Source organism: Hippocampus bargibanti, linkage group LG10 (genome assembly GCF_051943395.1).
Source record: "Hippocampus bargibanti isolate YZ-2025 linkage group LG10, ASM5194339v1, whole genome shotgun sequence".
Lineage (NCBI taxonomy): Eukaryota > Metazoa > Chordata > Actinopteri > Syngnathiformes > Syngnathidae > Hippocampus > Hippocampus bargibanti.
Genome location: NC_142743.1, coordinates 14,400,031 through 14,413,403, shown reverse-complemented (window position 1 = coordinate 14,413,403; position 13,373 = coordinate 14,400,031). Strand labels below are relative to the sequence as shown.

At 41.1% G+C, this 13,373-nt stretch overlaps 1 protein-coding gene across 3 annotated transcripts; it reads left to right on the top strand.

Moving 5' to 3' along the window:
- The first annotated feature begins 412 nt into the window (after positions 1-412).
- Positions 413-11,851, top strand: cpz (carboxypeptidase Z). 3 transcript variants are annotated; one of them, XM_089006700.1, is made up of 13 exons: positions 413-732; positions 1,096-1,128; positions 2,363-2,414; positions 4,924-5,246; positions 5,316-5,531; positions 6,772-6,968; positions 9,049-9,210; positions 9,419-9,577; positions 9,658-9,793; positions 10,595-10,734; positions 10,960-11,059; positions 11,169-11,314; positions 11,390-11,851. In XM_089006700.1, the coding sequence occupies exons 1-13, from the start codon at positions 639-641 to the stop codon at positions 11,591-11,593; spliced, it is 1,962 nt and encodes a 653-aa protein (XP_088862826.1). In that variant the 5' UTR covers positions 413-638; the 3' UTR covers positions 11,594-11,851. The 3 variants fall into 3 exon arrangements, with proteins under 3 accessions (XP_088862826.1, XP_088862825.1, XP_088862827.1); XM_089006699.1 differs by having other exon boundaries at positions 6,772-7,007; XM_089006701.1 differs by lacking the exons at positions 413-732; positions 1,096-1,128 and having other exon boundaries at positions 2,386-2,427; positions 6,772-7,007.
- The last annotated feature ends 1,522 nt before the right edge of the window (positions 11,852-13,373 follow it).

Below are 13,373 nucleotides of genomic sequence, written 5' to 3'. Positions count from 1 at the left end.
CACTCACTCACTCACTCACTCACTCACTCGCTCACTCGCACTCTCTGTCACTCACTCACTCACTCACTCACTCACTCACTCACTCACCCTCTCTCTCACTCGCTCAGTCGCACTCTGTCTCTCGCTCACTCACTCACGCACTCACTCTCGCTGTCTCTTTGTCTCTTGCTCACTCATTCACTCGCTCACTCTCGCTCACTCTCACTTGCTCACTCACTCGCTCACTCACTCTCTTTGTCTCTTGCTCACTCATTCATTCGCTCACTCGCTCTCTCTCTCTCTCTCTCTCTCTCTCTCTCTCTCTCTCTCTCTCTCTCTCTCTCTCTCTCTCTCTCTCTCTCTCTCTCTCTCTCTCTCTCTCTCTCTCTCTCTCTCTCTCTCTCTCTCTCTCTCTCTCTCCACACTCCTAACACACACATTGCGACACATGCGAGCGGTGCAGTGAAATGTGATCAGTTCAGTAGTAAAACTACGCTTGGCTCAACTCTGCTCGGGGTCAAGGATGCGCCACACAAACAAAGGAAGGAGGTTTCCGTGCAGCGGCTTGTAATTACCATCCCGGCTTTCAAGAAGTTGAATCTCCCCACTCGCAGCTGCCACATCACAGTGTTTTCAAGCTTTATCCTCTGTAAAGAAACATGCTTTTAGGACTTTTGGGGCTGTTTCTGGCTTTAACAGCAAGTTGTTTGTGCGCACCACAGCAGACCTGCAATCCAGGAGACGAACTTTTGGGTAAGAATATTTGATTACGTTTTTTCATACATATAGCAGGGCAAACAAAGGGTGCACGCGTCTATCGATGGGTTGTCTTGAAAGTTGAATACAGCATGCGTACGTAGCACCGTACGTTGCTTGTACCATTCTCTCTGTACCACCATTCTCTCGTTTATGAACAATCGATATTACAATGGAATGAAACAAATATAATCCTAGTAATGGGTTGAAATTTAACAACAAAACACATCAGTAAAAAGTTATGCTTTGTACAGTACAGTACTGTATTCGGAAATAGCGCCTTCTAGCGTTTATACAAAGATGTTACATCCCTTTCTTCCATCCATCTTCATGTGTGGCATTTCCCCCCCTCCCACACAGGAATATGCAATGACGGGGTGGCCGGAGAAAAACGTAAGTGACTCAGCATTATTCGTCGAAGAGGTTTCACTTTCATCTTTTAATAACTAATCGAGCCATTCTAACGTTGACATCACAGGTGTCACATCTAAGCTTGATACCGTATTTTTGGCCAACTAAAGCTAGTGTGCACAGTTTTAAAGTTCAAGTTTGAAATACCAACTATGGTTTGTGAAGGGTTTGCACATTCTTTCTGTGAGTGCCTGGGATTTCTCTGGTTATTCTCATTCCCAAAAAACATGGAGGTTCGGTTAATGCACAGGTGTCAAAGTCAAGGCCCGCAGGCCAAATCCGGCCTGCCACATCATTTTTTTCGGCCCGCGAAAGCAAATCAAACTTGTTAAATTCCATGATGATTGCTAAAATCGGAGCCAAAATTTCATATTTTTGTCAACCACAATAAAAGTCATTATTCTTGACTTCAGATTTGAAAATGAGTTATTCATTAATTTGCTGTGTGCTCTATATGTAATATTTGAAGGGATTTAAACATTGTAATGGGTTCCCCAAATTCATAACGGCCCTCGAGAGGAAATCATAACTACAATGTGGCCCGCGGCAAAAAATGACTTTGACACCCCTGAGTTAATGAATGAAACCAGCCTAGAGTCAAGGTATAAAACTCACACCTGACCAAATTGCAACCTGCCACAACAAAGAATGAGGAGACCCTTGGTTTTTCGGCAATGACCTTGAGTGCCCAGATTGTTCAAATGCTATCTATTAGCTAGCTGGCTCGCTCTCTATCTATTTGAGTTATTCCGGGTTGAGCAAATGCTGAACGCTTAGCTAGTTAGCTATTTGCTATCTATTTGCTGTTTATTATCTATTAGCTATCTGTTGTCTGTCTGGATGGCTATCTAGCTAGCTATTAGCTGTCTGGCTCTCTGGATAGCTATCTAGCTGACTAGCTATTAGCTATTTGGCTATCTATCTATCTACAGTATCTAGCTTTCTATCTATTTGAGTTATTCTGGGTTGAGTGAACGCTGCCGTGTGTGCCTGCCACTGCTCACCCTCAGAAAAACCTATCCTGTGACTGTAAAGTGACCTTGAAACCTTTGAAAGGTGCTTATAAATGAAATGTATTATTATTTCTTATTAAATGTTTCTCTGCTGCGACATGGATTTTCAATACAAGGAATGGCAGATGAGTCCCATTTGTTTTTCTGCTTTATTGCTTACACAATTAATTTTGTGTGATAACATACATTTCTCTTCCTCACAGCGACCTGCACAGAGATGCATCTGAGCTACTGTAATGATGTAGGATACACTAGGTGGGTTCCAGAGGTTGGTATAACTAAAAAGAAAACCTTCCCACTGTGCGATGTTGTAGCAACTTCGCATGGTTATTCTCCTCAGTGGTGGCTTCCCAGTAAACGAATGCGTTCTTTTCCTATGGCTACAAGTATGTATGAAAGTTAGTCAGCGCTTAGGTCAATGACTAACAGACGTAATCCAGTTGTAAAGTCAGAATGACAATGACAATTTTTTTTTAGGCCATGAATATAAATCTATCAAATCAAAACAAATAGCGGTCATAGCGCGCCTTTTCATCCGATGCGACGACATATTCCTTCTAGCAACACAACCTTGCTAAAAGAGAACATTTCAATCTCACATGAAGTACTCAGGTTAAAAATCTTTACTGATTTCACTGTCATTTCTTCAGAATGTAAAAGAAGACCGAGGAAAATGGAAACCACCACAAAACTCAATGATGACATTAACAATCATAGTCACAATATCCGTTCTAAATGGGGGATATGATCGTCTTGCATTATTTTGTCTTTGGTGTTATAGCCCACAAGAAAAAAGTCTCAAAAACGCAGGAAATTAGCCATTTTTGAGTCATTCTTGACCAGAATTAGAAATTCACAACATAACGTTGCAAAAATTTGAGCAACTTCAGACCCCAAAATAGGGTTAGGCTCATTGTTTTTCTTTCCAATGTGAAATTTCGCAATTATTTCTCTCATGGTAGACACAGAAAAGAGGTCAGCCGATTTGGTCGAAAGGAGACAAAAGTTGCTGAGTTACTTCCGGGTTGAGTGAACGCTGGCGCATCTGGCTGCCGCTGCTCACCCGGGAAAAAATAAAATAAAATTATACTGTACCTGTGAAGTGTCCTTGAGAGTTTTGAAAGGCACTTTTAAATGAAATGTATTATTATTATTCCAATAAAAGTATGCCCTGCAAATTTCCTCAAGACAATTCAAAATCTTGGTCAGTGCACTGCCTCCACTAGCCTATCTGCAGTCTCTGCATCTGACACGTTGAAGGAAATGAAGTCCGACTACAACCAGTATTACTTGCAGTAATTTTCTGACATAGGGTGGATGGACATCGGGAATTTCCGCAAATTGCCATGCATTTTCATCCGCCTCTTAGGACAAATATTCCCAGGCCAAATTTTGGCCCCCATTGGTCTCAGATCTTAGGGTATTATTCTGTTACCTGACACCAGTGAACGACTACCTCACAAAGGCCCTCAAGGCCCCTGATGAAATGTTTCCTTCCTTTTTTCCCCCAGCGGTATCCATCCAAGCATACATTTTGTAGAGGTTATTGTCTCCAGATGGTGATAACACAGTGCCTGTTCACATAAAAGTGCCTAAGTATGGAATACATTGAAAAAGTTGGTACATTTTGTTTGTCCGATGTGCAATGACTTAGTGTATGTGAATTTTCAAAATTGTGTCGCCAAGAACTGAGCATGCGTGGCTGGAATAAAAATCAGAACACAGACCTCTGCCGAGGCCATTCCTATTCTTGGGAAATTATTGTCACCATTTGTGAGGTGGTGGTAGTGGACCTAAAAAAAGCAGGCAGGAGGGAGGAGCAGGTTGTACAGTAAAGTCTCGTTATATCGATATTCAAGGGAGTCCGAAAAAATATCGATATAACCGGGACTATCGATATATCCGACCCTGTTTGCATGTAATTTTCTCCGTGCGTGCATAGAAATAGTATCGATATAACCGGGTCTATCGATATATCCGATATCGATATAACGAGACTTTACTGTATTTGACAAATTGTATCAGATAAAGTCAGCAGGAACAAAATTTCAATCAACAAATTAGCAAACAAAACCACGAGTAAAATATGACAAGATGAAACAAACCTGACAAGGTGAAACAAACAATGACAATGACCCGACACTGCGACCATTCAGTGTGCCAGGAGACCTTTTGCTACCACTGATTAAAACGACCAACACGTGTGCAGCTGCAGGCAGGGTCCAACAGTGCCACCCGTTGGTCGCAAACCGAAACATGACAATTATGGGTTGAGAAAATAAATACAGTAAAGTCTCGTTATATCGATATCGGATATATCGATAGTCCCGGTTATATCGATACTATTTCTATGCACGCACGGAGAAAATTACATGCAAACAGGGTCGGATATATCGATAGTCCCGGTTATATCGATATTTTTTCGGACTCCCTTGAATATCGATATAACGAGACTTTACTGTATTTCTATCTGTATGTTTATGCAAATATAGTATGCACCTAAATGTGATGGTTTGTGTTGTCAAACTCACCACGCCCACCTCTCAGAAAAGTTTAATGGAAACCATTTCTGTGTGTGTTTTGTTCATGAGTGTACAAACTGGCAAACCAACATTCGAAACATTCTTCTCTCCTTGAAGCTTCCACACTTGGTGGTGGTGGTTTCCCGCAGATAGAGTACAATAAATATGTGCTGTTTCTTTGGAATCACTACATGTCAAACCCAATTTAGGGTTAAAAGTTAAAATTGCCATTGTCGCTCCAGCACAATATTTCCCAACATCCTCGGCCACCGGACTCGTATGGATGCCGAGTCGGGGACAGAGTACCTCCTCCTGAGTGTCATCCATGGCCTGCTGAATGGAGAATGTTCCCCTGACATCCGTCTCGTGGGCTGCTCGGTACTCGCGTCGCCTTGCCGTGATAACAAGATGATCAAGCCTTGTCGCAGCACGTGTGAGGCCCTGAAGAAGGACTGCGCTCACACCTTTGAGGCCATACACATGGCCTGGCCATACTTCCTGGACTGTGACCGCTTTTTTGCAAGTGACCAAGAAGGCTGCTTTGACCCACTGGCTTCCCTAAGAGGTAAAAAAAAAAACTAACGTTTCACCTCTTGCATCGAGTTCCAACCTTCGCTCTCCGCCTCCTCTTTAGCTAGACAGGTGCAAGCAAGATCCACCTTCTCCGAGGGTGAGCCCAGTACCATCATCCAGTTCACCCACACCAGCAACAGTCAGATGTACAGCTTACTGAAGAGAACAGCAGCCAAGTGTTCCCACATCTCACATGTCTACAGCATCGGCCGCAGCACTGAGGGCCGAGATTTACTGGTCATCGAATTCAGCAACAATCCTGGACAGCATGACCTATGTAAGTAAAATATATTTATTTAATGCTAACCGTAACTGTGCTCAGATACCTGCTGGTTGTTAAGAAGCAGTATTTTTTTTATTTTGACACACTAATTCTTCTTTTCTAGACCACTAATTAGTTGAGATTGCGCACCAGTGTCTGCTGGCTGCAGCCAAGTAATGTAATCCGTTTAGCCTCAATGGCTCCAAGATGAAATTGTTCTAACAATCACTTGACACTCAAGCATTGGAGTCATTGATCATCATATCCATCTGCGGCCTTATTTTCATCAACATGCACTCGCTGTAAATGCATTAGCATTTTCATGCTGGGACAGTCCAGTTTATGTTTTTGGGGGAATTCTGGCAGAGTCTTCATTTCCCTCCGCCGGTCACACCGGCACGCTCCCCGACAGAATGTATTTTGCTGGAGCCAGTCTAGGTTAGCGTGTTTGTGAATTTTGGAGACCGCGCTGCACCCCAATTGGTGATCTACCGCACAGGTGTCAAAGTCAAGGCCCGGGGGCCAAATATGGGCCGCCACCTCATTTTATTCGGCCCCCGAAAGTAAATCATATCTGTGAAATTCCATGATGCATGCTAATGTCCCAATCAAAATTTCAAATTGTAAACCACAATAACAGTCATTATTTTTTACTTCAAATTGGAAAACTAGTTATTCATTAATTTGTTGTGCGCTCTATATGATATATGTGCTGGGGACGAAATATTCAAATGGCTCCCCCAAATTCATAACGGCCCTCCAAGAGAAAACTGTCATTACAATTTGGCCCGCAGCCAAAAATAACTTTGACACCCCTGATCTCGCAAATGTGTTGCACACTGTGGTGCAATTGAACATTTGTTCTTACCGTCACACGAGATGTCCGAAAATCTTGTGAAGCTTTAAATCTGGGACCGTAATTTCCAACCCAGAAGGGTTTCGGACTGCTCAGCACAATAGTAGCAGTATTATTAACAAAATATTAATTTAATTAGCAAGCTGATGCATATAATTACACAGATTAACTCTGGCAATACTGTTCCATTCAAACACCAATAGGTGATTCAATATTGCATCAAGTCTTTCCCAGAGGAGTGGAAGCTGTTATGTCTTCAAATTGGAAACTGTTACATTACAGTGGACCCACTAGATGCACAGATAGGGATTCAGCGCAACGCTTACCGTACATTCTTTCCGCAACTTCTGAAGATCTCGCCTGTTTTCACTAAGTGTGCCTCTTGTCTTCATACTTAAGTGGAGCCAGAGGTCAAGCTCATTGGCAACATGCATGGCAATGAGGTTCTTGGCCGGCAGCTGCTCATCTACCTGGCTCAGTACTTGTGCTCTGAGTATACCTTGGGAAATCCCCGGGTACAAACCATCATCAACACCACTCGCGTTCACATCTTGGCCTCCATGAACCCCGACGGCTACGAGCTTGCCGCTGCAGAGGTAGAGGATAGCAATGACCCGGAGCTCATCAACCAGGAAGTAAATATTGTTAACAGTAGAAGAATAGACAAATTGCCATTATCCGTTGTCAGTCCATTCTGCTTTTTCTTTCTGATGGAGGGGTGAAGGCAAAAGTGCTTATCTGATGATCTGATTTCATGGCAAATTGAAATGTGAGGATCTTGTGGTGACATGTAAATAACAACATAATAACATAAGTTTTTTTCTAGCCCCAGAAATGCGACCAATTTTATATAGTTTTTTTGTTTTAATTTTGACTTTTTGTAACTAAATCCGCCAAATTTTATAGTTTGCGAATCAGTCTGTTCTATCCAAGTCAGATAAAATGTCTTATTTAGAAGATGCAATTCCAAGGATTTGTATAATTCTAATAAAAAAAGAGAAAAAATGATCAATAGATTAGCAAAAGTAATTATTAAGTTATTTGACAATCCATTTGTGGTTCATTAATCAGAATCAGAATCATCTTTATTGCCAAGTATGAAGAACACACAAGGAATTTGTCTCCGCTAATCAATTAATCATTGCATTACAGTACTACGTTTGTTGAAACAAAAACACATCAAACTGTTGCCTGAGCAAAGGGCAGAGCCCACAAAGTCAGATCACGTCAACCAATTTCAATTATAGCATTCAAAAAGTGGTTGTTGCTGTTTGTTTGTCCCAAGATATTATTAGCTATAAACGTTGCTTCAGTGGACTGCTTGAGTATTTTCACTTCTCTTACCGTGCAAATAATGGATGTCATGATTTCACGATTTGATCCATTTAATGACTTGAAATCGATCTGGAAACTGTGCCTCTATCTGATGAGGTAATTGTCACAAAACCTTGTAATTGTTATTGTAGTCCATCATTATTTCTACTCGTTTGGATTGAGTATTTTCTTTGTGGGCTTAAAGTATCCACATTTTGGTAACTAAATCTAACAAAGTTTGAAACTTATTTAAAACAAATTGAACTTTTTATTTTATTGTTATTATTTTTTAGACCAACTCAGGTGCTTGGGGCGGGCACGAAAAGGCATTTGCTACACACACGCGTAGTGACGAGGTCAGGGATGAGTGACTCTAATAAATGAATACATGAGAAAATGATGACAAGTAGAAATGATTGACTCATGGCAGTGCTCATACCTTCCCCCCCCCCACCCTCTTTTTTTTCACTGTTCCAACTTAGGACCACCACAGTCGCAACCTGTGTTTTTTTTACTTTTCAACTTACAGTATGTCATGTTTTCTTGTGTCCCTTTTTTCATATCTAATCGATTTCTTAAATGCTTGTCCCCATCAATTTTCGATCATGCTGTTTCCTTGTGTCCGCCAATCAATCAACTTCCTCAAACTATTTGCGTCTCACCCAGATGTGTTTCGTGTCTTGCCAATTTGTTGGTATAATTTCCCAGCCCACTAAAATGGAAAATAATTTATTTCCAAAACACAAACAAGGCACCTAGAATAATTTATACACAAGCATGAGAAAGTCTATGCCACCCCTAACAAACAAGAAATTAAACAATAATCACCATTAAAATAACAACAAACCCCAACAGAACCCTTAAAGGACAAGAAATTTGACAAAACAATTAAAAAGGGATTCGCGACAGAAACAATAAACCGACAGACAGAAAGAAAGCAGGTAATTATGAAGGGATTGAAGGGAAACTGACACACAAAAAAAGGGCTGATGAAAATAGTTTGGGACAAAAACGTAACGGGTAGACAACACATGAAAAAAGGGCACAAGAAAACAACGGGACGGGCTTCTTACTCCTTGTTTCCTTTCTGCATGCATATCATTTATGTACTGGACTGAACACATGACTTCTCTTGTCGGATAAATGGTCTCTCTTGTCTATGTGTTAACAATGGACTAGGCATGATAGTTTAACACTTTCTTGACTAATATCCAAGTACGTAGTTTTGCTTCAACATGCTTCCCACGATGCCTGCTCCCTTTAACATCGTCATTTTTATCACAATCAATGCATTGTATATCTGGAGTTCACTCCTTCTCATATGTTTTAATTCTCCTAGTTGTTTGAATATCAATGTTTCAGGGTCACTTGCTGAACGGTTGGACGAATGGCCGCACAAACGCCCAGAACATTGACCTGAACCGCAACTTTCCTGACCTCACATCGGTCTTCTACCGGAACCGTCGCAGCAGGCACTACCGAACTGACCACATCCCGATTCCTGACGGCTATTGGTTTGACAAGGTATATTTAAATAAGGCGGCCTTTATTTATAATTACAACCACTCTGGCGATGATAAGTGCTGATATTTAGTGTCGATGTTTCAAACAAACTAATGGCTCAGATAATAATCCATAAAATTTTCCTGCCTCAAGGCAATGAATGAACTGATAGCACAAATTAAAACCACTGATACACAGTAGTTAGCTCAATACATGTTATGCACTGTAGGTGGCACCAGAGACTTTTGCAGTGATGAAGTGGATCCGGTCGCTTCCCTTTGTCCTGTCAGCCAGCCTTCATGGAGGTGAGCTGGTGGTCTCTTATCCCTTTGACTTCTCCAGACATCCACACGAGGAGAAGATGTTCTCACCTACTCAGGATGAACGGGTAATGAATGAATAAAATAGGAAGAATCATGTGGAGGATAGCTGTTGATGCAGCTCTCCCAATAACCATGCCGCCCGCAGGTGTTTAAGCAAGTGGCACGTACCTACGCAGATGCCCATGCCACTATGTCAGACAATGACACAGACAGGTGTGGGGCAATTTTTTACCGAACGAAGGGTATTATCAACGGGGCACTGTGGTACAGTTTTCCCGGAGGTGAGAATGAGAAGATCTTCATTTCTTTCAGCGGACTTCCAACGGAATGTACTGAGTTTTAATGACCATTTCTCACCATTGTTATTTTGCCAAAGAGTCATTGGTTATACTACTACTACTACTGCTACTACTACTACTACTACTACTACTACTACTACTACTACTAATAATAATAATAATAATAATAATAATAATAATAATAATAATAATAATAATAATAATAATAATAATAATAATAATAAGAAGAAGAATACAGTAATACATTTCATTTATAAGCGCCTTTCAAAACTCTCAAGGTCACTTTACAGTCACAGGATAAGTTTTTCTGTGGGTGAGCAGCGGCAGCCACACGTGCCAGCATTCACTCAACCCGGAAGTAACTCAAATAGAATAGTAAGACAAATAGATAGAAAGCTAGCTAGCAAGCCAATAGATAGCTAATAGCTAGCCATTCAGCCAGATAGATATTGTACGGCATTACAGAAAAGACAAAGAGAATAGACTTAGCACAATATTTCTTACTAATTTCTTACTACTCTACATAAACAAAAGTCAAAAGAACAAAAAAACTAAATAACAAATAATATGACAACACAAAGACACAGAGAGTCTTCAGCACTTGCTGTACCTTCTTTGTGACATGAATCAGTTCTAGATGAAAGAAGAGAGGATCAAAGCGATAATATAATCCTTATGTTAACAAGACTGCATTTGTATTTGAATATACAGTCAATAATAAGTGTTCAAAGCACGCCAATGGTGGCCTTTGGACATTTACCACATGTAATATGTCTCTTGCAGGTATGTCAGACTTTAACTACCTACACACAAATTGTTTGGAGATCACAGTCGAGCTGGGCTGTGACAAATTCCCTTCCGAAGTCGAGCTTTACCCCGAATGGAAGCGAAACAAGGAGGCTTTGCTCAGTTTTATAGAGTCGGCAAGTATCCCCAAAAGTTTTGTTTACTTGGCAAAATCAACTGCATTCGAACTGCTTCCAGAATTCATCCCCCACCTCCCCCAAAAAGATCCACAGCTATCTGAGGAATTACCATTAGAAATGTGTCACAAAGCTAAAATTGCAGATGATGCTCTAACTGTTGCTGGTGCATGAGATGAGGAAAAGGAAATAGAGCCTCAGGTTATCATTGAGCTGTTCATACAGGTTCATCGGGGAATTAAAGGTGTTGTAAAGGATGTTCATGGCAATGGGATCAAGGATGCCACAATCTCGGTCAAGGGGATTCGGAAAGATGTGACAACAGGTAATATTTAGCTCAAATATTATCTTGTTCCCTTTGGTTTTTGTTCTCATTTTCCTGACTGCTTGCCTGACGTCACCAATCTTGCTCTTTGTGCACCCTCATCGTTCAGCTGAAGGTGGAGACTACTGGCGTCTGCTAAGCGCTGGCACTCACATCCTGACAGCCACTGCCAAAGGTTACTCAAGGGTCAGCAAACGGGTTCATCTGCCTCACAGCTTGAACAAGGCTGGACGTGTGGACTTTGTCTTGAAGAAGGTCCGTTGACTCTTCTGCCGCATATGATGGATAAAATCTGATCTCTCCTGTGGATTGTTATTTTTGTCAACACAGGTTCCCCAGAAGCCAGATATTGACGACCACTTCTTCCCCATGACAGACACATGGGATCGATTTGACCCTTACAATCAGTTTGAACGCTACAGCGAGCTAGAAGTGGGTGAAGGTCGGAGAGAGCGTCAAGAAAAGCCATGGTGGTGGTCCTACTTCTCCCAGTCTGGCATCTCGCCTCCAAATTGGCTGCTGCGAAATGTCTAAATTCACTTGAGGACAACACGCATCTTATTGTATCATTGTAAAACGCTCTCTGGTTACATTCTTGGAGCAGCTGAGATGTATTAACATTGACTTCAACAGCGCAAACATAAGTCGAATGCTTTTGAAAGGACTTGACTAAAGTCCAATCTGCCAGGCATCACATGTAACTCTAGTGAGCATTTGAAGGTGATGACATCCCAAAATAATGAAGTGCACTACGTTGATTACAGAAAAGTAAAGGCAGCTGCATAAAACATAGTCATTTTGTTTTTGCAGTCTAATGGTTATTTCATATGTTTTGTGTGCATTTTCAACATCACTCGCAAAGGCCTGGAAGCATCAACAGCCTTTTTAATAGTGAGCAAAACGCTGCGACTTGGATTAGTTGAAGTCGTTATTCTGCTTAAATCGATATTTTGATTTGTGTAAAAATGAAACACACAGCAAACATGAAAAGGTGTTTTTAATAAGATTGTTAACAATATGTTTACCCCTAAAAGTAATACAGTAAAGTCTCGTTATATCGATATTCAAGGGAGTCCAAAAAAATATCGATATAACCGGGACTATCGATATATCCGACCCTGTTTGCATGTAATTTTCTCAGTGCGTGCATAGAAATAGTATCGATATAACCGGGACTATCGATATATCCGATATCGATATAACGAGACTTTACTGTATATGATATGATACTCATGTCAAATTATAAATGTGGGGTTCAAAATAATACTTTCACCACTCACATGTGCTGGTAGGCACGGTATTAAGGTGCAACTGAACTCACCTTGGGCCTTCAGTAAGTTATTACTGAAGCTGCTGGCACATAATTACTGACGTGCCAGCAGCCATTACTTTTTCTTTTGCATCGCGTTCCTCCTGGAGCGTCAACTGGGAAGAGGGATTTCCTCCCCGCCCACATACTCTACGCAGCCAATCGCAAGCGAGCTTGGCCGGTTAAAGGCGCGCAATACAATATTTAACTTGCAGCATCTCTGTCCGAACATTTTGACTTTTGAAGATGCGGTTCCCATTTCACATGTATTAGCTAGCTAGCTAGCTAGCTAGATAAGGGAACAAGAAATAATAATGGTGGTAGTATGAAGTAATGTATAAGATATATAGCTATCTACCTATCTAGCTATCGAGCTATCGAGCTAGCTATTTATTAGCTAGCTATCTAGCTTTTAATCTATTTGAGTTACTTCCGGGTTAAGTGAACACTGGCACGTGTGGCTGCCGCTGCTCACCCACAGAAAAACATCCTTTGACTGTAAAGTGACCTTGAGAGTTTTGAAGGTGCTTATAAAGGAAATGTATTATTATGTTATTATTAATATGTTTTGTGTTGCAGTTTTACCACCGAGAATTTTTGACATTAATATAATACAACTAATTACAATTCATATTGACTTAAATGGTGCTTAAAGGACAACCGACGTCTCCGGAGAGGTTGTGTCCATAATTTGTAAAATGGCTTCAAATGACTTCTACTGGGCGTATTTTAATAAGATTCCACCGCATATAGCTATATTTTACGTTTTAAGAACATTCAGGAAGTCTTGTTTTTGAGTTGTTGACGTCAGAAAGGGACCGCCTCCTCACCGTAAAAAGACGCTTTGTAGTGTTTCCATCACGTCAATGTATTTTGCTGTACTGTTTTTTTTTTGAACAATGTCTTACACCCAAAAGCCGCCATCAGAGGGAGGCAAACTCCATGGAAAGATAGTATCAGCCTGTGGAAACGAGCTGATTCATTCCTCACCTGAGCTGGTCGCCA